This window comes from Oncorhynchus masou, chromosome 12, assembly GCF_036934945.1.
Source record: "Oncorhynchus masou masou isolate Uvic2021 chromosome 12, UVic_Omas_1.1, whole genome shotgun sequence".
Classification (NCBI taxonomy): Eukaryota; Metazoa; Chordata; class Actinopteri; order Salmoniformes; family Salmonidae; genus Oncorhynchus; species Oncorhynchus masou.
Window position 1 is genome coordinate 38,757,646 of NC_088223.1, and position 25,056 is coordinate 38,782,701.

The window sequence follows — 25,056 nt, forward strand, 5'->3', positions numbered from 1 at the left end:
GTGTTCCTGTTGCTCTGACCTTGGGTAATATAATGATGGCTCAATCTAGCTCTCCTATAGGCTGTCAAATTAATTTTATCTTTCAGGTTAGCAAAATGAGGAAATGGGATCCTGAATAAAACAGATAGTTGGAGCAAGAGAGGTGTAACAAAAGTTGCCTATTTATTATTTCTCATATACTCCATGACATTTCAAATGTTTGTCCACAATACATTTTTTTTGCTTAGAAGTCAACAGTGATACAACAGCAAAGACCTGAGCTAGAATGGTAACAGAGCTCTGTTACAATTCTGACGCTGTCCTCTGCCTCGTTCAGTCCTCTCCTTTGTCCACATCCAGTCCAGTCAGGTGCTCTGCACCGATCAGGGCTGACACATCCAAGTCAAGATCAACCTGACCCCAGTTTGTTCTTTTACTCTTCAACCCATTACGGAGTCCTGTTATTGTAGACCATCTGAAAGTGGACAATCACATCCACCGGGTAGTCATCTTGCAGACATCCTGGTAGTTCTCTTTCACTGTGACTCAATGAAAAAGGACACTTTGAACAGTGTATCTGAAAGAGTATGCAGAATAACTACATGAGTTTATTACATTCGGTGAGGGTAATTAGAATTAATCAGAAAGTATTCACACCCCTAGACTTTTTCCACATTTCATTGTGTTTCAGACTGAATTTAAAATGGATTAAACTGAGATTGTGTCACTCAACACCCAATAATGTCAAATAGGAATTGTTTTTAGAAATGTTTACAAATTAATGAAAAATTAAAAGCTGAAATGTCTTGAGCCAATAAGTATTCAACCCTTTTGTGATCGCAAGCCTTAACTTCAGAAGTAAAAATGTGCTTAAGTCACATAATAAGTTACATGGACTCTGTGCGCAATATGTAAGGTCCCTCAGTCGTGCTGGGAATTTCAAGCACAGATTCAACCACAATGTCATGGGAGATTTTCCAATGCCTCGCAAAGAAGGGCACCTATTGGTAGATTGGTTAAAAAAAACAAATTAAATATCCCTTTGAGCATGGTGCAGTTATTAACTACACTTTGGATGGTGTATCGATCCACCCAGTCACTACAAAGATACAGGCGTCCTTCCTAACTCAGTCGCCAAAGAGGAAGGAAACCACTCAGGGATTTCACCATGAGGCCAATGGTGACTTTAAAACAGTTCAGAGTTTAATGGCTGTGATAGGAGATAACTGAGGATGGATCAGCAACATTGTCGTTACTCCACAATACTAACATAAATGACAATGAAAAGAAGGAAGCCTGTACATAATACAAAACATGCAACCTGTTTGCAATAAGGCACTAAAGTAATACTGCAAAAACTGTGGCGAAGAAATTATATTTTTGTCCTGAATAGAAAGCGTTATGTTTGGGGCAAATCCAATACAACACATCAGTGAGTACCACTCTCCATATGTTCAAGCATGGTGGTGGCTGCATCATGTTATGATATGCTTGTCATCGGCAAGGACTAGGAAGGTTTTTGGGGGATAAAAAGAAAGAGCTAAGCACAGGCAAAATCCTAGATTTAAAAAATTGGTTCAGTCCGTTTTCCAACAGACACTGGGAGACAAATTCCCCTTTCAGAAGGACAATACCCTAAAACACAAGGCCAAATATACACTGGAGTTACTTACCAAGATGACATTGAATGTTCCGAGTGGCCAAATTACAGTTTTGACTAAAATTGGCTTGAAAATCTATGACAAGACTTGAAAGTGACTATCTAGCAATGATCAACAACCACCTAGGATCAAGAGAGACGCTCAAGTGTTTTAGTACTATATCTCTTGACACAATGATGAAAATAATCATGGCCTCTAAACCTTCAAGCTGCATACTGGACCCTATTTCTGCATACTGGACCCTACTGAAAGAGCTGCTTCCTGTGCTTGGCCCTCCTATGTTGAACATAATAAATGGCTCTCTATCCACCGGATGTGTACCGAACTCACTAAAAGTGGCAGTAATAAAGCCTCTCTTGAAAAAGCCAAACCTTGACCCAGAAAATGTAAAAACTATCGGCCTATATCGAATCTTCCATTCCTCTCAAAAATGTTAGAAAAGGCTGTTGCGCAGCAACTCACTGCCTTCCTGAAGACAAACAATGTATACGAAATGCTTCAGTCTGGTTTTAGACCCCATCATAGCACTGAGACTGCACTTGTGAAGGTGGTAAATTACCTTTTAACGGCGTGCTTCTTTTGATACCATCGATCACCACATTCTTTTGGAGAGATTGGAAACCCAAATTGGTCTACACGGACGAGTTCTGGCCTGGTTTAGATCTTATCTGTCGGAAAGTTTGTCTCTGTGAATGGTTTGTCTGACAAATCAACTGTAAATTTCGGTGTTCCTCAAGGTTCCGTTTTAGGACCACTATTGCTTTCACTATATATTTTACCTCTTGGGGATGTCATTCGAAAACATAATGTTAACTTTCACTGCTATGCGGATGACACACAGCTGTACATTTCAATGAAACATGGTGAAGCCCCAAAATTGCCCTCGCTAGAAGCATGTGTTTCAGACATATGGAAGTGGATGGCTGCAAACTTTCTACTTTCAAACTCGGACAAAACAGAGATGCTTGTTCTAGGGCCCAAGAAACAAAGAGATCTTCTGTTGAATCTGACAATTAATCTTAATGGTTGTACAGTAGTCTCAAATAAAACTGTGAAGGACCTCGACGTTACTCTGGACCCTGATCTCTCTTTTGAAGAACATATCAAGACCATTTCAAGGACAGCTTTTTTCCATCTACGTAACATTGCAAAAATCAGAAACTTTCTGTCCAAAAATGATGCAGAAAAATTAATCCATGCTTTTGTCACTTCTAGGTTGGACTATTACAATGCTCTACTTTCCGGCTACCCGGATAAAGCACTAAATAAACTTCAGTTAGTGCTAAATACGGCTGCTAGAATCCTGACTAGAACCAAAAAATTTGATCATATTACTCCAGTGCTAGCCTCCCTACACTGGCGTAGACATTGTTTGTCTTCAGGAAGGCAGTGAGTTGCTGCGCAACAGCCTTCTCTAAAAAATTTCAAGGCATGGGCTGATTTCAAGGTTTTACTGCTAACCTACAAAGCATTACATGGGCTTGCTCTTACCTATCTCTCTGATTTGGTCCTGCCGTACATACCTACACGTACGCTACGGTCACAAGACGCAGGCCTCCTAATTGTCCCTAGAATTTCTAAGCAAACAGCTGGAGGCAGGGCTTTCTCAAAGGGGGCTCCATTTTTATGGAACGGTCTGCCTACCCATGTCAGAGACGCAAACTCGGTCTCAACCTTTAAGTCTTTACTGAAGACTCATCTCTTCAGTGCGTCATATGATTGAGTGTAGTCTGGCCCAGGAGTGGGAAGGTGAACGGAAAGGCTCTGGAGCAACGAACTGCCCTTGCTCTCTCTGCCTGGCCGGTTCCCCTCTTTCCATTGGGATTCTCTGCCTCTAACCCTATTACAGGGGCTGAGTCACTGGCTTACTGGGGCACTTTCATACCGTCCCTAGGAGGGGTGTGTCACTTGAGTGGGTTGAGTCAATGATGTGATCTTCCTGTCTGGGTTGGCACCCCCCCTTGGGTTGTGCCGTGGCGGAGATCTTTGTGGGCTATACTCGGCCTTGTCTCAGGATGGTAAGTTGGTGGTTGAAGATATCCCTCTCGTGGTGTGGGGGCTGTGCTTTGGCAAAGTGGGTGGGGTTATATCCTTCCTGTTTGGCCCTGTCCGGGGGTGTCCTCGGATGGGTCCACAGTGTCTCCTGACCCCTCCTGTCTCAGCCTCCAGTATTTATGCTGCAGTAGTTTATGTGTCGGGGGGCTAGGGTCAGTTTGTTATATCTGGAGTACTTCTCCTGTCCTATTCGGTGTCCTGTGTGAATTTAAGTGTCCTCTCTCTAATTCTCGCTTTCTCTCTGAGGACCTGAGCCCTAGGACCATGCCTCAGGACTACCTGACATTTACATTTACATTTACATTTAAGTCATTTAGCAGACGCTCTTATCCAGAGCGACTTACAAATTGGTGAATTCATCCTGTATATGTTATCCTTCCAACGCAAAAGTACGTTTTTTGTTTTCTCTCCCCACAGGATTCTTGTGACACTTTTCCACCCAACAGGGATCTAGACACCAATGCACTACATTACTTTGCACTGAATTTGACATTTTTAAATAAAATAAGTTGTAGTTCAATGATGACTCCTTTCTGTCCCCAGTCCACCTGGCCGTACTGCTGCTCCAGTTTCAACTGTTCTGCCTTATTATTATTTGACCATGCTGGTCATTTATGAACATTTGTAAATCTTGGCCATGTTCTGTTATAATCTTCACCCGGCACAGCTAGAAGAGGACTGGCCACCCCACATAGCCTGGTTCCTCTCTAGGTTTCGGCCTTTCTAGGGAGTTTTTCCTAGCCACCGTGCTTCTACACCTGCATTGCTTGCTGTTTGGGGTTTTAGGCTGGGTTTCTGTACAGCACTGTGAGATATCAGCTGATGTACGAAGGGCTATATAAATACATTTGATTTGAACATGACAGAGCTTGAAGAATTTTCTAAAGAATAATGTGCAAATATTACCCATAAAGACTCACATCTGCAATCACTGCCAAAGATTATTATAAAATGTATTAAAACAGGGGGTTGAATACTTATCTAATGAAGATATATTAGTGTTTAATTTTCCATAAAGTATTTTTATTTCATTTTATAATTTATTTGTCTTTGACAGAGTATTTTGTGTAGACCGTTGACAAAAAAAGTACAATTACATACATTTTTATCCCACATTGTATCACAACAAAAGGTATAAAAAGTCAAGATGTGAATACTTCCTGAAAGCACTGTATATACAGAAAATAGAGCACCATTGATAGGTTTACCTGATATGCTCTCCTCTCCACTGGGTGTTTCCAGGGACTCCCATCTCTTGGGAGCAGTTTGCAGAAGGGAGAGGTCATCAGCCCTCAGTGTCAGCAGCAAGTTCTTTCTTCTCAGAAACCTGTACATGTAGATGAGGAAAACTATCTTTCTCACACAAATCAACAATAGGACCTTTTCCAAATGTGTAATGCCACACACTGAATTGATGCGTTTCAGCTCCAAGCCTTCCTCAGCAGTATGCAGTCGAAAGGCATGCCCACAATAGATCGCACACAATGAAAATGTATTGCGCACCCCTAGTACTGGTACAGTAATACAGTGACACAGGAAAGGATACTGTTGACGATAGTAACGCTCCGCATCCTGAAGCCACTCCAACATGTCAGCGATGGATGGAGCGACTGCAGATCTCTGGGTGCAGGTAGCTAGGTCAAGGCTGCCTATATTCTGCTCATACAACTGGAACGCACCAGACACCTGATTACTGATAGCATCTCGCACAGACTGGAGAGAACACCTGTAAGAAATGAGTCATTTTTGGTTTAAAAAAATGTGTTCAAGCTTTCTCTGCACTATTTTAAAGAGTTTATGTAGTGAGCTACCAGTCATCTTACATTTTGTCAGTGAGTTTTCCCAAAACTATGTCCACTGCCTGTATGAGCTTGAAGTGAAGACGCTGGTGCAGATCAGGAAAGGTGTGAAGAGGGGTGTTGGCGATTTGGACCTTTTGAAACGCCCTCAACTGCTCTTCGAGGTTTCCAAGTGAAACCATTAAAGGCTTGCATTCAGCCAAAACTGAATTCCATACTTTCTGATTGTTCTCCAAGATTTGAAAGCATTTTTTAAATGTTTGGTAAACCGAAAATAACACAGACTTCGACATTTGGCTAGCTAGTTTAGTTAACACACCTTACAACTCAACAGCGAAAGCTATGTGGCTGGTGAAAAAAGCCAGCGACAAGGTAATTATTTGCTGGAATAAATCTGATACACAGCTAAATACATAAAACATTCAACTTAATCTAAAAACGGACGATGCCCTTCAAAAATGACTGTCACTTAAGTTTTCCAGTCAACATTTGTACCTCCTCACGTTAATTTTATTACATTTCCGGTCAAGTGATCTAAACATGGACGTTCTTCGAAATGATAGGTTAAAAATGGTTCCAAAATGACGTCAAGGTAAAGCGTATCCTTATTGGCTGATCTCTGACACATTCCGGGTCTGCGTGGACATTTTAAAATTTCTCCAGCTGTAAAGAGAGGGAGCGGCAGAATTACGTTTCTAACTAGGAAAGAAAAAAAATACCGTCACCGGGTAAATCATAATGAAATTAAACATGTCAAACAGTTAATCTCAATGTTTAGAATACCATTGCATTTTATGTATTTCAAATCTGAAGTGAAACAGGGACTTTTGAAACGGAGCAGTTTCAATCTGGCTAAATCATGTAAAGTTAGCTAGCTCATGATCCCTGAATAGTTCAAAAAGGGCTAGCTAACATTAGTTACTACTAGCAACATTTTAGCTGCTTGACTAGCCCAAGCACCAATTTACTGTTGGTACCAATGCACAGAGTCACAATGGGACGACCAAAGAAGACGACCAAACAACGTAAAAACCCCAAGTTGGACAAATTGGAGGCTTTTCTCGAAGATTTCGACAGTGAGGGTATGGACCAATGACAAAGAGCATGTATATGCAAGTTAGCTGTTAGCCATTATGTGAACGTTAACGTGGGGTTGGAGAAGTTATACTAACGTTTTTATTTTCAGTGAAAACTATAGTTGAAAGGCTGAAGGAGAGGACAAACAGCCTCCTGAAAGATGCAGACAACTTCTTCAACATGGCTGTGATCAAGCTGCCTAAAGCAGTGAGGCAGATGAACTGGCTTGAGCATTGTGGTAAGTTAGGTGAAGACTCATGCACCTGATGGCAACCACATGGGAAAGGTTGGTGTGAGACACACACACACACACACACACACACACAGTTGAAGTCAGAAGTTTACATACACCTTAGCCAAATACATTTAAACTCAGTTTTTCACTATTCCTGACATTTAATCCTGGTAAAAAGTCCCTGTCTTAGGTCAGTTAGGATCACCACTTTATTTTAAGAATGTGAAATGTCAGAATAATAGAGTGATTTATTTCATTTTTTATTTATTTCATCACATTCCCAGTGGGTCAGAAGTTTACATACACTCAATTAGTATTTGGTGGCATCGACTTTAAATTGTTTAACTTGGGTCAAATGTTTCTGGTAGTCTTCCACAAGCTTCCCACAATAAGTTGGGTGAATTTTGGCCCGTTCTTTCTGACAAAGCTGGTCTATAGGATCGAGGTCATGGCCACTCCAATACTTTGACTTTGTTGTCCCTAAGCCATTTTGCCACAACTTTGGAAGTATGCTTGGGGTCATTGTCCACTTGGAATACCCATTTGCGACCAAGCTTTAACTTCCTGACTGATGTCTTGAGATGTTGCTTCAATATATCCACATAATTTTCCATCCTCATGTTGCCATCTATTTTGTGAAGTGCACCAGTCCCTCCTGCAGCAAGCACCCGCACAACATGATGCTGCCACCCCCTGTGTTTTATGGTTGGGATTGTGTTCTTCTGCTTTACAAGCCTCCCCTTTTTCCTCCAAACACAACAATGGTTATTATGGCCAAACAGTAATATTTTTGTTTCATCAGACCAGAGGACATTTCTCCAAAAAGTACAATCTTTGTCCCATGTGCAGTTGCAAACCGTAGTCTGGCTTTTTTATGGCGGTTTTGGAGCTGTGGCTTCTTCCTTGCTGAGCGGCCTTTCAGGTTATGTCGATATTGGACTCGTTTTACTGTGGGTATAGATACTTTTGTACCGGTTTTCTCCCGCATCTTCACAAGGTCCATTGCTGCTGTTCTGGGATTGATTTGTACTTTTTGCACCGAAGTACGTTCCTCTCTAGGAGACAGAACGCGTCTCCTTCCTGAGCGGTGTGACAGCTGCGTGATCCCATGGTGTTTATACTTGCATACTATTGTTTATACAGGTGAACGTGGTACCTTCAGCCATTTGGAAATTGCTCCCAAGGATGAACCAGACTTGTGGAGGTCTACAATTGTTTTTCTGAGGTCTTGGCTGATTTCTTTTGATTTTTCCATGATGTCAAGCAAGAGGCACTGAGTTTGAAGGTAGGCCTTGAAATACATCCACAAGTAAACCTCCAAATGATTCAAATGTCAATTAGTCTATCAGAAGCTTCTAGAGCCATGACATACTTTTCTGGAATTTTCCAAGCTATTTAAAGGCACAGTCAACTTACTGTATGTAAACGTCTGACCCACTGGAATTTTGATAAAGTGAAATAATCTCTCTAAACAATTGTTGGAAGAATTACTTGTGATGCACAAAGTAGATGTCCTAACCGACTTGCCAAAACTATAGTTTAACAATACATTTGTGGAGTGGTTGAGGAAAAAGGGGGAGGCTTGCAAGCCGAAGAACACCATCCCAACCGTGAAGCATGGGGGTGGCAGCATCATGTTATGGTGGTGCTTTGCTGCAGGAGGGACTGGTGCACTTCACAAAATAGATGGCATCATGAGGAAGGACAATGATGTGGATATATTAAAGCAAAATCTCAAGACATCAGTCAGGAAGTTAGAGCTTGGTCGCGACTGGGTCTTCCAAGTTGACAATGACCCCAAGCATACTTCCAAAGTTTTGGCAAAATGGCTTAAGGACAACAAAGTCATGGTATTGGAGTAGCCATCACAAAGCACTGACCTTAATCCTATAGAAAAGTTGTGGGCGTAACTGAAAAAGCGTCTGCAAGAAAGGAGGCCTATAACCCTGACTATTATACCAGCTCTGTCAGGAGGAGTGGGCCAAAATTCACCCAACTTATTGTGGGAAGCTTGTGTTAGGCTACCCAAATGTTTGACACAAGTTCAACAATTTAAAGGCAATGCTACCAAATACTAATTGAGTGTATGTAAACGTCTGACCCACTTGGAATGTGATGAAAGAAATAAAACCTGAAATAAATCATATTCTCTACTCTTATACTGACTTTTCACATTGTTAAAATAAGGTGAAATCGAGCACACAGCCATGCAATCTCCATTGACAAACATTGGCAGAAGAATGGCCTTACTGAAGAGCTCAGTGTCTTTCAACGTGGCAGCGTCATAGGATGCAACTTTTCCAACAAGTCAGTTTGTCAAAATTCTACCCTGGTAAAGCTGCCCAGGTCAACTGTAAGTGTTGTTATTGTGAAGTTAACGTCTAGGAGCAACAACTGCCCAGCTGCGTAGTGGTAGGCCACACAAGCTCACAGAACAGGCCCGCTGAAGCGTGTAAAAATTCTCTTTCCTCGGTTGAAAAACTCACTATCGAGTTCCAAACTGCCTCTGGAAGCAGCATCTGCACAAAAAATGTTAGTCGGAAGCTTCATAGAATGGGTTTCCATGGCCGAGCAGCCGCACATAAGCCTAATTTCACCATGCGCAAAGCCAAGCGCTGACTGGAGTGGTGTAAAGCTCACCGCCATTTAACTCTGGAGTAGTGGAAACGCGTTCTCTGGAGTGAATCACTCTTCAGAATCTGACAGTCCGATGGACTTATCTGGGTTTGGCGGATGCCAGGAGAATGCTACCTACCTGAATGCATAGTGCCAACTGTAAAGTTTGGTGGATGAATATTGGTCTGGGGCTGTTTTTTTTTAATGGTTTGAGCTAGGTCCGTTAGTTCCAGTGAAGGGAAATCTTAACGCTACAGCATACAATGACATTCTAGATGATTCCGCCCTTCCAACTTTGGCAACAGTTTGGGGAAGGCGCTTTTCTGTTTCAGCATGACAATGCCCCTGTATACAAAGGTGAGGTGCATACAGAAATGGTTTGTTGAGTCTGGTGTGAAGGATCTTGACTGGCCTGCACCGAGCCCTGACCTTAACCACATCAAACACCTTTGGGATAAAATGTTGGGCCTATTTGCCCGACCTCACTAATTCTCGTGGCTGAATCGAAGCAAGTTCCCGCAGCAGTGTTCTAACATCTAGTGGAAAGCCTTCCCAGAAGAGTGGGGGCTGTTATTGCAGCAAAGGGGAGACCTCCTCCATATTAATGCCCATGATTTTGGAATGAGATGTTTGAGTATGTGTCCACATACTTTTGGTCATGTAGCGTATGTTGTGTACGTTTGTCAGATAAAACGTCTACTTTATCCCCTCAGGATCAGAGAAACCAAAGTCACCGGTGGAGGATGGCAAGGTGAGTTTTCCACACTGAACAAAAATATAAACTTAACAATTGAAGATTTTACAGTTCATATGAGGAAATCAGTCAATTGAAATAAATTCGTTAGGCCTTTATCAATGGCGTTCACATGACTGGGAATACAAATATGCATCTGTTGGTCACAGGTACTTTAAAAAAAAGGTAGGGGTGTAATAATTTTTAGAAAATAATACACAACGCAGAGTACTAACGGTCAAGAGGGTACTAACCAGAGGTGGACTTGAGTCATAAATATGATGACCTGCAACTCGACTTTGACTTTAACACTAATGACTCTTGACTTGAGCCTTATGACTCGACCTGACTTGATACCCTCCCCCAAGCCCAAATATTAAAAATAATGCTATTTAAAAAAGTGTGCAGCGCATCAACTCTTCATTTAATGGATTACAGTTTGAATCAGACAACAGCCAATCAAATTGTGCCAGCTGAGACAAAGTTGTGCATGGTAGTGCAGAGGAACGTCGGCGGGTGAATTCAGATGGATCCCTTGGAAAGATGATACCCTAAATGATTATTTTCGGATATAAAGACCACAGTGTATCAACAAAAAAATGTATTGCAACTTGCAGAACATGCGGGAAGAAAATGACAGAAGTAGGCGCAACAACCGTGGCTAATATAGCCGACAGCTATATATAACTTTGCTAGTGTAGCATAACTTAACGTTAAATCAATGAGCCGCCACACAGTCAGTCAGTGTGGGAACGTGATCATTGCACCCCAGATTGAGTTACAACTGGCTAGGCAGGTGGTAGCCTAAATCCTGCCTGATGGTACTGCTGTTCCTAAAACCATTGACATGCGTTAGCCTACTGTAACCACACAGAGAGGGAATGTGTGTGTTACGGTTGGGCGATTGCGATCCTCCATAGTCGATCACTATTCGGGGGGGGGCTTTCTCATGGCTACCCATGTATTTCTATGGAAGTATAACATTTATTTGGAAATTAATAAATACACTGCTCAAAAAAATCAAGGCAACACTAAAATAACACATCCTAGATCTGAATGAATAAAATATTCTTATTAAGTACTTTTTTCTTTACATAGTTGAATGTGCTGACAACAAAGTCACAAATTATCAATGGAAATCAAATTTTTCATTAAAGTGGAAAACCACACTACAGGCCGATCCAACTTTGATGTAATGTCCTTAAAACAAGTCAAACTGAGGCTCAATAGTGTGTGTGGCCTCCGTGCCTGTATGACCTCCCTACAACGCCTGGGCATGCTCCTGATGAGGTGGTGGATGGTCTCCTGAGGGATTTCCTCCCAGACCTGGACTAAAGCATCCACCAACTCCTGGACACTCTGTGGTGCAACGTGGCGTTGTTGGATGGAGCGAGACATGATGTCCCAGATGTGCTCAATTGGATTCAGGTCTGGGGAACGGGCGGGCCAGTCCATAGCATCAATGCCTTCCTCTTGCAGGAACTGCTGACACACTCCAGCCACATTGTCTTGCATTAGGACGAACCCAGGGCCAACCGCACCAGCATATGGTCTCACAAGGGGTCTGAGGATCTCATCTCGGTACCTAATGGCAGTCAGGCTACCTCTGGTGAGTACATGGAGGGCTGTGTGGCCCCCCAAAGAAATGCCACCCCACACCATGACTGACCCACCGCCAAACCGGTCATGCTGGAGGATGTTGCAGGCAGCAGGACGTTCTCCACGGCGTCTCCAGACTCTGTCACGTGCTCAGTGTGAACCTGCTTTCATCTGTGAAGAGCACAGGGCGCCAGTGGCGAATTTGCCAATCTTGGTGTTCTCTGGCAAATGCCAAACGTCCTGCACGGTGTTGGGCTGTAAGCTCAACCTCCACCTGTGGATGTCGGGCCCTCATACCACCCTCAAGGAGTCTGTTTCTGACCGTTTGAGCAGACACATGCACATTTGTGGCCTGCTGGAGGTCATTTTGCAGGGCTCTGGCAGTGCTCCTCCTTGCACAAAGGCGGAGGTAGCGGTCCTGCTGCTGGGTTGTTGCCCTCCTACGGCCTCCTCCACGTCTCCTGATGTACTGGCCTGTCTCCTGGTAGCGCCTCCATGCTCTGGACACTACGCTGACAGACACAGCAAACCTTCTTGCCACATCTCGCATTGATGTGCCATCCTGGATGAGCTGTACTACCTGAGCCACTTGTGTGGGTTGTAGACTCCGTCTCATGCTACCACTAGAGTGAAAGCACCACCAGCATTCAAAAAGTGACCAAAACATCAGCCAGGAAGCATAGGAACTGAGAAGTGGTCTGTGGTTACCACCTGCAGAACCACTCCTTTATTGGGGGTGTCTTGCTAATTGCCTAAAATGTCCACCTGTTGTCTATTCCATTTGCACAACAGCATGTGAAATTTGTCAATCAGTTTTGCTTCCTAAGTGGACAGTTTGATTTCACAGAAGTGTGATTGACTTGGCGTTACATTGTTGTTTAAGTGTTCCCTTTATTTGAGCAGTGTGTGTGTGTATATAGGCATTTTTAAAAAGCATTCATGATTTGCGTAAATCTAATAGACTAACTTACTCTTGTTAAAAATATGAAATGGTAGTACATTTGGTGAAGAGCACATTGACTTGTTTAGGACTCTAAACTCTAAGTTTAGGACTTGAGACTTGACTCGGACTTGCCTGTCTTGACTTGGGACTTGAGTGCTACGACTTGAGACTTACTTGAAAAACTATGACTTGGTCCCACCTCTGGTACTAACGGTATCAATGGAAATAGTGTTTTTTCTGTAATAGGGAATTAATGGTTAATGGGTCAGAGACATGGGAGGAATTTGTCAAGGCATAGAGCCTGAAACAGGATACTTGTTATTTGGCCATTGGCCCAGTTCTATTGCAAGGAATTCTAATTGGTCAACCACAGGCTAGGGTTGGGTTATAAAACTACATCCCGTCCCTTTGTTCTGTGGAGAGAATCACTGAGGACAGGGGAGAATGAACATCTACTTCTCAGCATAACATCTATGATTTGTCCTTTTTTTCTCTCCCTGATTTGCATTGGGGTCTGTGTTATTGAAGAGTAACATCAACTGCTAACACTTGGTGCTGTCACCCTAATGGTCTTGAACAACAAGGAAAAATTCAACTGTGTTGATCCAAGGAAAAGAGGGCTGAGCACAAACCACCACGGGAGTCGACTCTTAATCTCCTGATTGACTGCTAACAAGGGTGTCGATCAGAAAACCAGTCAGTATCTAGTGTGACCACCATTTACCTCATGCAGCAAGACATCTCCTTTGCTTATAGTTAATCAAGCTGTTGATTGTGGAATGTTGTCTTACACCTCTTCAATGACTGTGCGAAGTTAATGAATATTGTCGGGTACTGGAACACGCTGTCATACACGTCGATCCAGAGCATCCCAAACATGCTCAATGTGTGACATGTCTGAGTATGCAGGCCATGGACGACAATGGGCACCAGGATCTCGTCATATCTCTGTCCATTCAAATTAAAATGCAATTGTTGCCTGTAGCTTACGCCTGCCCATACCATAGCCCCACCGACACCATGAAGCACTTTGTTCACAACATTGACATCAGCCATTTTCCCGGTACAGTTGGAACCGGGATTAATCCGTAAAGGGCACACCTCTCCAGCGTGCCAGTGGCCATTGAGGTGAGCATTTGCCCACTCAAGTTGTTTATGTTGCCGAATTGCAGTCAGGTCAAGATCCTGGTGAGGACGACGAGCACGCAGATGAGCTTCCCTGAGAAAGAACAATCTTTGGTTGTGTAAACCCACAGTTTAATCCGCAGGTGAAGAAGCCGGATGTGGAGGTCCTGGGCTCGAGTGGTTACTCATGGTCTGCAGTTGTGGGGCCGGTTGGACATATTGCTAAATAATTTAAAACAATGTTGGAGGCGTCTTATTGTAGAGAAATGAACATTAAATTATCTGTCAACAGCTCTGGTGGACATTCCTTCAGTCAGTATGCCAATTGCACGCTTCCTCAACTTGAGATATCTGTACACAACTGCACATTTTAGTGGCTTTTTATTGTCCCCGGCACAAGGTGCACCTGTGTAATGATCATGCTGTTTAATCAGCTTCTTGATATGCCATACCTATCAGGTGGCTGGATTATCTTGGCAAGTAGAAATGCTCACTAACAGATGTTAACATTTGTGCACAAAATTCTAGAAGCCTTTTGTGCGTATGGAAAATCGTATTTTATTTCCGCTCATGAAACATGGGAAAACTTTGAATGTTTTATATTTTTGTTCAGTATAAATTAAAATTGAATATTTCATCAACTGTCAGTTAAGTCTGGCCATGGTTTTGACACATCAAGTGCCACCCACACAGAGTCTCTGTTCACTCTATTTGTCTAGAAATTAGAGGAGGCTGCACAAGTGGAGAGCATCATGGCTGAAGTCCATACTATTCTCCCCAAGACTGCTAAAAAAGGCAAGTCTCTTTGCTGTACTACATACCAGTTGTTATATGTCTGTGACTCTTTAGAATCCCACTGGATGACCTCCCGAGTGGCGCAGCGGTCAAAGGCACTGCATCTCAGTGCTAGAGGTGTCACTACAGACCCGGGTTCGATCCCGGCCTGTATCACAACTGGCCGTGATTGGGAGTCCCATAGGGCAGCGCAACAATTGGCTGGGTTAGGGGAGGATTTGGCCGAGTAGACCGTCATTGTAAAATAATTATTTCTTACCGGACTTTCCTAGGTAGATAAAGGTTCAATTTTAAAAGTTGCAGTGCTTGAGGTGTCACTACAGACCCGGGTTCGATCCCAGGCTGTATCACAACCGGCTGTGACCGAGAGTCCCATAGGGCGCCGCACAATTGGCCCAGCGTCGCCCGGGTTAGGTCGTCAGTTAGTGTTTCCTCCGATGCATTGGTGCGGCTGGCTTTCGGGTTAAGTGGATGGGTGTTAAGAAGCGCGGTTAGGTGGGTCATGGTGGGACTCGACCTTCGCCTTGGAGAGAAATGCAACAGAAGGGGATCCCACTGAATGTTCAACTTACTCTGCTCCCCTCTGCAGCAACGTCGAAAAGCGGTGATGTCAGGACAAGTTCAGAGGATGAGGAGAACACTATTATGGCCAGAGGGAAGAAGGTTAGTGCCGTATTCATTGGCAAGGTTAGGGAGACTTATCGTGTGTTTAGTTTCAGAAGACTCAACGTAGTCCTCAAAAGCCTCCTTTCTTTAGGCTTTTACATTTTTATTCCAAATTATAGCAATAGCCCATATCAGTATTAGGACCGCACCATGTTTAACTCAAACCTGCACTGTTTCCACATGGTCCAATTCTCAGGGTAAATCAACTAGGAAACCTCTGTCAAAGAGGGCCAAAGCACTGTCAGTCAGCAAGCAGAACACCTCCATCAAAAAGTAAGACCCTTTCCTCAGCCTCTGCTAATATGTTTGTATGTGTTGGTGTGTGTTTTATGGATGTACGTAAATAAATTTCTGATATTCATTTGCCACTTGTGTTCAGGACCAGTAGGAAGCCACTGGTCACTCCTACTAGGAACATGCTGGACAGCTCCCTGATGGGCCCTAACCCCCCCATCACACCATGCTTCGACCCCTGGTAAAGTGGCAGTGGGTGATGTTCTGTTTTTAATAAGATGAGTTGGGTTTGCTGCGGCTTGTCCATAACGAGTGTTTCCTAAAGCTGGTTTGTGGTTAGAGAACGGTCTATTCAGTCTTTCCCCGAGTTACATTTTCCAGGCGGGACACGAAGGCCCCCAAAGCAACATTGGGTACCACTGTGCTAGTGGACACCGCTTCACTTGTTGTCAAATACCTCAGGCTTCCCAAGACCCCGGCGACGAGGATACCCCGCCACAAGGAGAGGGTGTACAGCATCTCGGTCAACGGCTCCCCCATCTCAGAAGGCAGTAATGATATCGTCATCAATGTCCCTGTGGGGAACGGAGAGGTAAGCAGGCTGCCACCTTCCAGTTTTAGACTGGTCCTTTCTGAACAGTGTGTGACCATCGGACTTGGATAAAAACCCTCACTAACTCCTCTGACTGTTTGCGTGTTCATGTTACTTGTGTAAAATGTGTCAACCTGATTATTATTGTTTTGTTGTCACACACCGGATAGGTGCAGTGAAATTGACACACTTCCTGTGTGTTGATAAGGTTAATCTGCTGACGTAGAGTTTTTGGTTCCAGAGCATTCAGCTGCTGGCCAGTCAGATGGACACTGTGGACCTGGGACAGCTGGATGAGACGGCCATAACTAGCATTCGTCTGCTACAGGTATGGTCTTCACTAGGGCTGTTGCGGTCACCGTATTACCACCACACCGGCAGTCATGAAAGCAGTTAAATTGCACGTGACTGAGTCACGGTCATATCCTCTTATGCACTCAAGACATGTGTTGGTAAGTACCCTGATGAACATCGTGTCATTAATGGCCTGGTACTCTTGGCTGTCCCTCTAACCGCTCTGACATCAATGCAAATGAAATCGAAAATCACATCAAACGCTTATCATCAAAATAGTATCATGCTTTTAAAATCACCTCGCTGTGATGATCAATTTGGAGAAAGAAGTTCAGCAGCAGGTTGAAGAAGTGTAAAACATGTTTGTGGATGTTTCAAAGCCTAACACAATGAAATGGACAACGCTTTCCAAGGTGATGATTCATTCAAAACAACCTGAGCTTATGCATAGGCTTATGAGCCCAGGCCTGAGAACTCTGAATAAAAATGACAATTGTGCTTTTATACAATACTTAGCCTACTGCATATTATGCATGGCAGAAAAAACAAACATGAAACAAAACTGATTTAAGATGTCTTTGGCACATAATTGGTCTAGCATCCAAAATGAAACAAATTTGAGAAATGGCTTTTTGTGTGGAATGTAATTATTATACATACTGGATGGACTAGTTATATATGCTACACTCCAAAATGTCTATCCATGAGTCTGGTAGAGAATGTATAGCACTAGTCGATGCTGTCTGTTCATTGATGGTGCAGGGCGGATTACAGTTAGCCTACAGTTCTAGTGAATTTGTATTTGATTTTGAATAGCCTAGTAATAGGGATTTCTTTTTATGTTTTCATAAAACGCTGACACATTACCTTATAACTAAAGAACATCTCACCACCATGCTTTTCCATCGCCCTCCTTTCTCTCTTTCATTCCTTTATCAAGTGTGTAGATGGAGTGTCAGCAGTTTAGTGAAATATGTTCCGTTGTGAAAACATGTTACTATCGATGTTCCCGAACAGATTTCACAAACGAAGCTCTGTATAGCTGCAGGAACAGGGATGGGCGGAATATCACCTGTCGCGAAGCGAAAGCATGCTCTTCAAACAGTGGTTGTTGTGTGGAGTCAAAGTGCTTATTTCTCGGCTGCTCCTATTAAGCACAGCTAATCCGTAAAAGCTAGTTAATCAAGCTCCCCTATAAAACCGAAGTGGTCTATCAGGCATTGAAAAACAGACCTGTGGGAAAGAGCGCTGCCTCCATTCACTATCTGAGTGTGGATGATGACTGTTTTCTACCCTTGCTCATTTGATTAACTGGCCATTCTAAATCGAAACTAATTTGACATATTAAAGACCAGATTAAATGGAGAAGTCTGATGGGGGAAAACATGATCACTTGATGAGAGAACAGCTGTGCAGCCTGGAGGTAAGGACCAGAGCGCAAGCTTCTTTTGCTACTTTCTCTAATCAACAGCCTATAGTCGCACCACGCAGCCCGTATATGTTTTGAATGCCGTGTTTGGTTTTTGCCAGGCATAATGGGACCCATCTGTCCAGACAACATTCTTCCAAAAGTCTTGATCACCTGGGTGCGTTTTGGCAAACTTGAGTCAACTTTATGGATGAGATGGTTCCCATTATGCCTGGTGAAAACCAAACACTGCATTTCACAGTAAGAACCTCATCAACAGTCAAGTATGGTGGTGGTAGTGGGATGTTTTGAGGAAGCTTTGCTGCCTCTGGACCTTTGTGACTTGCCTAAATTAGAAGGAACCATGAATTCTGCAGGAGAACATCACACTGAGCTGCTTTCTTTTGTAAGCTCAGGTTCCCTAATATTTTATATTCGTTGAAGATCCGTTAACATTCAGTAAACAATATGCAAAAATGGAGAATCAGAAAGGGGGCAAATACTTTTTCACAGCACTTTATGATTGCCTCACATTAGCCGCGTTTATTTAGCTGGTTTGAAATGGGTTTTCTTTGTAAAAGCTGAGAGTAGCTGTTACATCAAACTCATGTTCACATTGCTCTCCACAGAACCGTCTTGCAACACTGTGTGAAACAGCCGAGTGACCGCTGCACCTTCAGTCCCAGCGATTTCGATCTTGTCTCATCGCTGCAACTCCCCAACAGTCTCGGGAGAGGTGAAGGTCGAGTCGCGCGTCCTCCAAAACATGACCTGCGCTTCTGAAACACCTGCCCACTTAACCCGGAAGCCAGCTGCACCAATGTGTCGGCGGAAACACTGTTTGACTAACGTCCGAGGCGAAGGAGTGGCTAGAGCGTGATGAGCCAAGTAAAACACCCCCAGCTAAACCCTCCCCTAACCCGGACGACACTGGGCCAATTGTGCGCAGCCCAATAGGACTCGCGGCCGGTTGTGAAGTCCCAGCATTTTTTATTGTACAAGATTCACATTTTTAAATGTTTTTTAACACTACTGTCTGTATATTTCTTCTATTTTAATACGTAGTTATGTTTATCTGTCAGGTCTGCATCAGGGTGTTTGTCGTTGCATCTTTTCGCTTAAAATCTTTGATTCTTAAATCAGTCAGTCATGATTTTGAGATGCTATTTGCAGGGATGCTCAATGCATGCAGTAAGGGAATGTTCTATTCTTCCATGATGGTGATTTATATAACGTCAAGGTTGTAAATCTGACTAAAATGAATAAACCCTAACTACATTCTTCCCCTTATAGTCTAGCATAACATGTTTGAAACTCATTTGGGAGCCTGTTATTGTCAATGCTATATCGATTGGCCTGTCTCATCAATACAGCTTTGTCTGCACTATAGTGGGGGTTGTGCCAGTTCAATGTGTGATGTAACTACGGCCCATGTATTTTAGATTTTTGTAGTATTTGGACAATTCTGTTTTTAAAAGTAAATATGCTGTTTTGTTCAGTTATTTTCCTTAAGTGTAATCTCTTTCTGGGGAACGTCTTAATTTGTGTGACGGAAGTTGGGACCGCTGTTTGGGGGAGGGGGTTGTGGCTCTGTAGGCTTTCAGATCTAGGCCTACGTGAAGCTCTGGTCGTACTAGTAATAAAGTACAGAAATACAAGTGTCTTTTTCATGTTCTCTTGTTGCCATAATATGCTGTAGTCAGAGACAACTGGACATTACTGTTTGCCTGCATTGATTCCGTGAGACAGTCTGCTCATTACTCCCCTGTAATTGAATTTGTGTCCCTGATACCCATTTCAGACAGGTGTGGTATATAATCTCTACAATATAAGGCAATGGGATTTGAACAGTAGATTAGTGACAATTCCAAAATATATCCTCTTGGGGGGAAAAAAGAGACTAATAGCCTAGTCAATGTCAAAGCAGTGACTGACGAAACGTCACACTCCATAGCAATCTAAATTGTGTTGTTGGTGTGTTTTAGTAGCAAGATGGTTCATGATAAATGTCTAAATTAACTACTCAAATCACATTCCCTGTAACTGGCATTTGGAACTACTATTAAACATATTGCAACACCCCTTTTGTTAGTGTTTGGATTGCTTGTATGTTTTTAATTATAAACTGGGTGGTTAGAGCCCTGAATGCTGATTGGCTGAAAGCTGTGGTATATCAGACCGTATACCATGGGCATGGCAAAACCTTTCTTTTTACTGCTCTAATTACGTTGATTAGCAGTAAAGCAACTAGGGTGTTTGGTATATTTCCAATATACCACGCTAAGGGCTGTATCCGAGCACTCTGTGTGGCGTCACTCTTAAGAACAGCCCTGAGCCTGGAATGGTGACTATATACCACACCACTTTGAGCCTTATTGCTTAGTTTTACTTTAGTAAGTACTTCAGTACGTTGCCCTTTGACTTTTTCAGTTTGTTACGTTACAGCCTTATTCTAAAATGTATTAAAATCAATCTACACACAATACCCCAAAATGACAAAGCAAAAACAGGCTTTTAGAATTTTTTACAAATGTATAAAAATGACCCTTTACTCAGTACTTTGTTGAAGCATCTTTGGCAGCTATTACACCCTCGATTCTTCTTTGGTATGATACTACAAGCTCGGCACACCTGTATATGGGGAGTTTCTCTCATTCTTCTCTGCAGATCCTCTCCCTGCCAGGTTGGATGGGGGAGCTTCGCTGTACAGCTATTTTCAGGTCTCTCCAGAGATGGTTTATCAGGTTCAAATCCGGGCTCTGACTGGGCCACTCTAGGACATTCAGAGACTTCTCCCAAAGCCACTCCAGGGTTGTCTTGGCTGTGTGCTTAGGGTTGTTGTCCTGTGGGAAGGTGAACCTTCACCCCAGTCTGAGGTCCTGAGCGCTCGAGCAGGTTTTCATCAAGGATCTCTCTGTACTTTGTTCCTTTCATCTTGTCGTGGAAATTCTACACAGGGACACAAAGTAAATATTAAATTAATCATTGTTCATCCGTTCATCTTTGCCATCGATCCTATCCTGACTAGTCTCCCAGTCCCTGCTGAAGAAAAACATCCTCACAGCAGGATGCTGCCACTGCCATGCTTCACCATAGGGATAGTAACAGGTTTTCTCCAGATGTGACACTTGGCATTCAGGCCAAAGTGTTCAATCTTGATTTCATCAGACCAGAGAATCTTGTTTCTCATGGTCAGTCTTTTGGTGCCTTTGGGCAAACTCCAAGCGGGCTATTATGTGCCTTTTACTGAGGACTGGCTTCCGTCTGGCCACTCTACCATAAAGGCCTGATTGGTGGAATGCTGCAGAGATGGTTGTCCTTCATGAAGGTTCTCTCATCTCCGCAGAGGAACTCTGGAGCTCTGTCAGTGACCACCGGGTTCTTGGTCACTTCCCTGACCAAGGCCCTTCTCCCCCTATTGCTCAGGCCATCTCTAGGAAGTCTTGCTGGCTCCAAACTTCATCCATTTAAGAATGATGGAGGCCACTGTGGTCTTGGGGACATTAAATGCTGCAGACATTTTTTGGTACCCTTCCCCAGATCTGTGCCTTGACACAATCCTGTCTCGGAGCCCATGGCTTGTTTTTTTTGCTCTGAAATACACTGTCAACTGTGGGATCTTATAGGTGTGTGCCTTTCCAAATCATGTCCAATCAATTGAATTTACCACAGGTGGACACCAAGTTGGAGAAACATCTCAAGGATGATCAATGGAAACAGGTTGCACTTGAGCTCAATTTCAGATCTCATCAGATCTTTCAGATCTTTCAGATCTTTCAGATCTCATAGGAAAGGGTCTGAATACTTAGGTAAATAAGGTATTTCTTTTATTTTTAACAAATTTGCAAAAATGTCAAAATAACTGTTTTTGCTTTGTCATTGTGTACATGTGGATTTTGTTTATTCAATCCACTTTAGAATAAGGCAGGAACGTAACAAAATGTGGAAAAAGTCAAGGGGTCTGAATACTTTCCAAAGGTACTGTACAGGGCATGCAGAAAATATGTTTGCAATGTGAGTAATACACAATTCCACCACCAAGAGGCAGTGTCAGACACCTTTTGAAACAGCATCTTTTATTTCACCTTTATTTAACCAGGTAGGCTAGTTGAGAACAAGTTCTCATTTGCAACTGCGACCTGGCCAAGATAAAGCATAGCAGTGTAAACAGACAACACAGAGTTAGTGTTCTATCATCTATGGTGTTTCAAGCCCAGCCACAACTCCCTCCTGTCAATCAAACAAATACCCTCTCTGACCAAAGGGTGAAATGACACGTGTCAGTTTAATGTAATTCTCCACTGCTGTTTCACTGAGTGAGTGAGCACAAAAACACCGTAGGATGGCCCTTCTTTAAATCCCATATCTGTCAGGATGAGTGGAAAGATCACCCAATGACGAGGAAGTAAAAATAGAGTAGAGAGAATGAAGGGATTGTTGGCTCTGTGGTTGTTTCCTGGCACTGAGAGAGAGGGATGGAATGTGGAAGGGAGAGATGAAGCATGGAGATATTGACTGAGATGAGCGTAGGGAGTAAAATAAAGCAATTACTACACAAGCATGGATCCAAGAAGATCCACAGATGGAAAGACACTGACTGACTGACCAAATGACTGACAGAGAGAGTGAGTGAGTGATAACTGTAGTATAAGGAGAGAGAGAGAGGGAGCTCCCAAGCCACATGGCGGTCACACAGAGTTTAATCTGAGCTCACTGGAAAGTTGTGATTTAGTAGGACTGAACTTGTGCCCTCTAATTGGATAAAGAGGCAGGGGGGTTACACTGGGGAGGGATGTGTGTGTGTGTGTGTGTGTGAGAGAGAGGATTTGATGAGAACGGTGTCTCTTCCATCAGAAAAAGTGAGAATGAGGAGGGCTTCATGATCAGATCAAGGCACTACAGGCCATAATGCGTCTTAGTTGTTCTCTGTACTTGTACAAAAGAGAGCAAGAAGTAGAAGAGATGTGAAAGGAATAAAGTGTTCTAGGAATAAGTGAAGTTATTGCTATTTTCCCCCTGGAGATACAGGAGGACAGTTCAGTCTTTTCTCCCTGGAGATACAGGAGGATAGTTCAGTCTTTTCTCCCTGGAGATACAGGAGGACAGTTCAGTCTTTTCTCCCTGGAGATACAGGAGGATAGTTCAGTCTTTTCTCCTTGGAAGTACAGGAGGATAGTTCAGTCTTTTCTCCTTGGAAGTACAGGAGGATAGTTCAGTCTTTTCTCCCTGGAGATACAGGAGGACAGTTCAGTCTTCTTTCTGCCTCATTTCCTTCATTTTTCACATCTATCCAACCAATAACCATACTTTAGCATTCTCTCTCTTACACTTTCTTTAAAGCCTCAACGTCTCTATCCTCCCCAGTGAGCGAGTGTGTGCGCACATTTTCACCTAGAATTGCCAGGGTGGCCCTTAGCTCACTGTACACACACACACTCTCAGATCCACACACTGTCCCGTTTGTTTATGCCCAGCCACAGTACAGGGATTAATTTCTCGAAGCCGATTTGAGCTCCAGCGCACTTTCTTTCAACCATTGAACTGCAAGTGGACTCTTCTCTCTCCTTTATGTGGACTTTTTAATCTACTGAGTGAGAGAGAAGGAGAGAGAGGCGTCCCTTACCGACGCACAGCTGGGAGTCACTCAAGACTTTACGGTACTTCCTCTCTCGCCCTCTCTTTTTTGTTCACTCGCTCTTTCTTTCAATCTCTCTGTGGCTCTTTCTCTTTCCCTCTTTTTTAATTTCCTTCCAAGGCTCTTCCTTGCTTCTCTCTCCTTACTCGTTGACTTTTCCTGGCAAGTCAGTGCTTGGGGATTGAGGTTGAGAATACACTATATAAATACACAGTGTGAAAAACTGTATACAAGATAAATTAAGTGTCCATATAATGTCTCTATATAAACTCAGCAAAAAAGGAAATGTCCTCTCACTGTCAAACTTAACATGTGTAAATTTGCATGAACATAACAAGATTCAACAACTGAGACATAAACTGAACAAGTTCCACAGACATGTGACTAACATAAATTGAGTAATGTGTCCCTGAACAAAGGGGGGGTCAAAAATAAAAAGTAACAGTCAGTATTTGGTGTGGCCACCAGCTGCATTAAGTACTGCAATGCATCTCCTCCTCATGGACTGCACCAGATTTGCCAGTTCTTGCTGTGAGATGTTTCCCCACACTTCCACCAAGGCACCTGCAAGTTCCCGGACATTTCTGGGGGGAACGGCCCTAGCCCTCACCCTCTGATCCAACAGGTCCCAGACGTGCTCAATAGGATTGAGATCCCATTTGCCAGTCCAGTCTGGTCCAGCGACGGTGGGTTTATGCCCACAGGCGACGTTGTTGCCGGTGATGTCTGGTGAGGACCTGCCTTACAACAGGCCTACAAGCCCTCAGTCCAGCCTCTCTAAGCCTATTGCGGACAGTCTGAACCCTGATGGAGGAATTGTGCTTTCCTGGTCTAACTCGGGCAGTTGTTGTTGCCATCCTGTACCTGTCCCGCAGGTGTGATGTTCGGATGTATCGATCCTGTGCAGGTGTTGTTACACGTGGTCTGCCACTGTGAGGATGATCAGCTGTCCGTCCTGTCTCCCTGTAGCGCTGTCTTAGGCGTCTCACAGTACGGACATAGCAATTTATTGCCCTGGCCACATCTGCAGTCCTCATGCCTCCTTGCAGCATGCCTAAGGCATGTTCACGCAGATGAACAGGGACCCTGGGCATATTTTTTTTGGTGTTTTTCAGAGTTAGTAGAAACGCCTCTTTAGTGTCCTAAGTTTTCATAACTGTGACCTTAATTGCCTACCGTCTGTAAACTGTTAGTGTTTTAACGACCGTTCCACGGGTGCATGTTCATTAATTGTTCATGGTTCATTGAACAAGCATGGGAAACAGTGTTCAAACCCTGTACAATGAAGATCTGTGAAGTTATTTGGAGTTTTAAGAATTTTCTTTGAAAGACAAGGTCCTGAAAAAGGGCTGTTTATTTTTTTTGCTGTGTTTATAAGGGACAGCAGCGTTGGCTGTGTGTGTATGTTTGTGAGTATGGGTGAATATGTGTGTGTGAGTGTATATGTGTGCAGGACTCTGTATGTGTGTATGAGGTGTGTGAGCATGTCTGTATTTTGTGTGAGTGAGTGAGTGAGTGTGTGAGAGTATGCGTGCCAAAAAGTCTCTAATGTGTAGGACAGAGTACCGGGCAGGAAGATGGCTAGTGACGGCTGTTCAACAGTCTGATGT

At 43.3% G+C, this 25,056-nt stretch overlaps 2 protein-coding genes across 4 annotated transcripts; one reads left to right on the forward strand and one right to left on the reverse strand.

The window, feature by feature from the left end:
• Positions 1-141: 141 nt before the first annotated feature.
• Positions 142-6,011, reverse strand: airim (AFG2 interacting ribosome maturation factor). The gene is made up of 4 exons (XM_064980507.1): positions 5,519-6,011; positions 5,242-5,421; positions 4,904-5,022; positions 142-556 (listed from the first exon to the last, which is right to left on the reverse strand). The coding sequence occupies exons 1-4, from the start codon at positions 5,785-5,787 to the stop codon at positions 516-518; spliced, it is 609 nt and encodes a 202-aa protein (XP_064836579.1). The 5' UTR covers positions 5,788-6,011; the 3' UTR covers positions 142-515.
• Positions 6,012-6,146: 135 nt separating this feature from the next.
• cdca8 (cell division cycle associated 8) lies at positions 6,147-19,884 on the forward strand. 3 transcript variants are annotated; one of them, XM_064980509.1, is made up of 10 exons: positions 6,147-6,222; positions 6,482-6,576; positions 6,681-6,809; positions 10,136-10,173; positions 14,542-14,617; positions 15,207-15,280; positions 15,480-15,556; positions 15,663-15,758; positions 15,980-16,109; positions 16,351-19,884. In XM_064980509.1, exons 2-10 carry the CDS (start codon positions 6,489-6,491, stop codon positions 16,504-16,506), a joined length of 864 nt encoding a protein of 287 aa, XP_064836581.1. In that variant the 5' UTR covers positions 6,147-6,222; positions 6,482-6,488; the 3' UTR covers positions 16,507-19,884. The 3 variants fall into 3 exon arrangements, with proteins under 3 accessions (XP_064836581.1, XP_064836583.1, XP_064836580.1); XM_064980511.1 differs by having other exon boundaries at positions 6,155-6,576; positions 16,351-16,437; positions 18,441-19,884; XM_064980508.1 differs by having other exon boundaries at positions 6,155-6,576.
• The last annotated feature ends 5,172 nt before the right edge of the window (positions 19,885-25,056 follow it).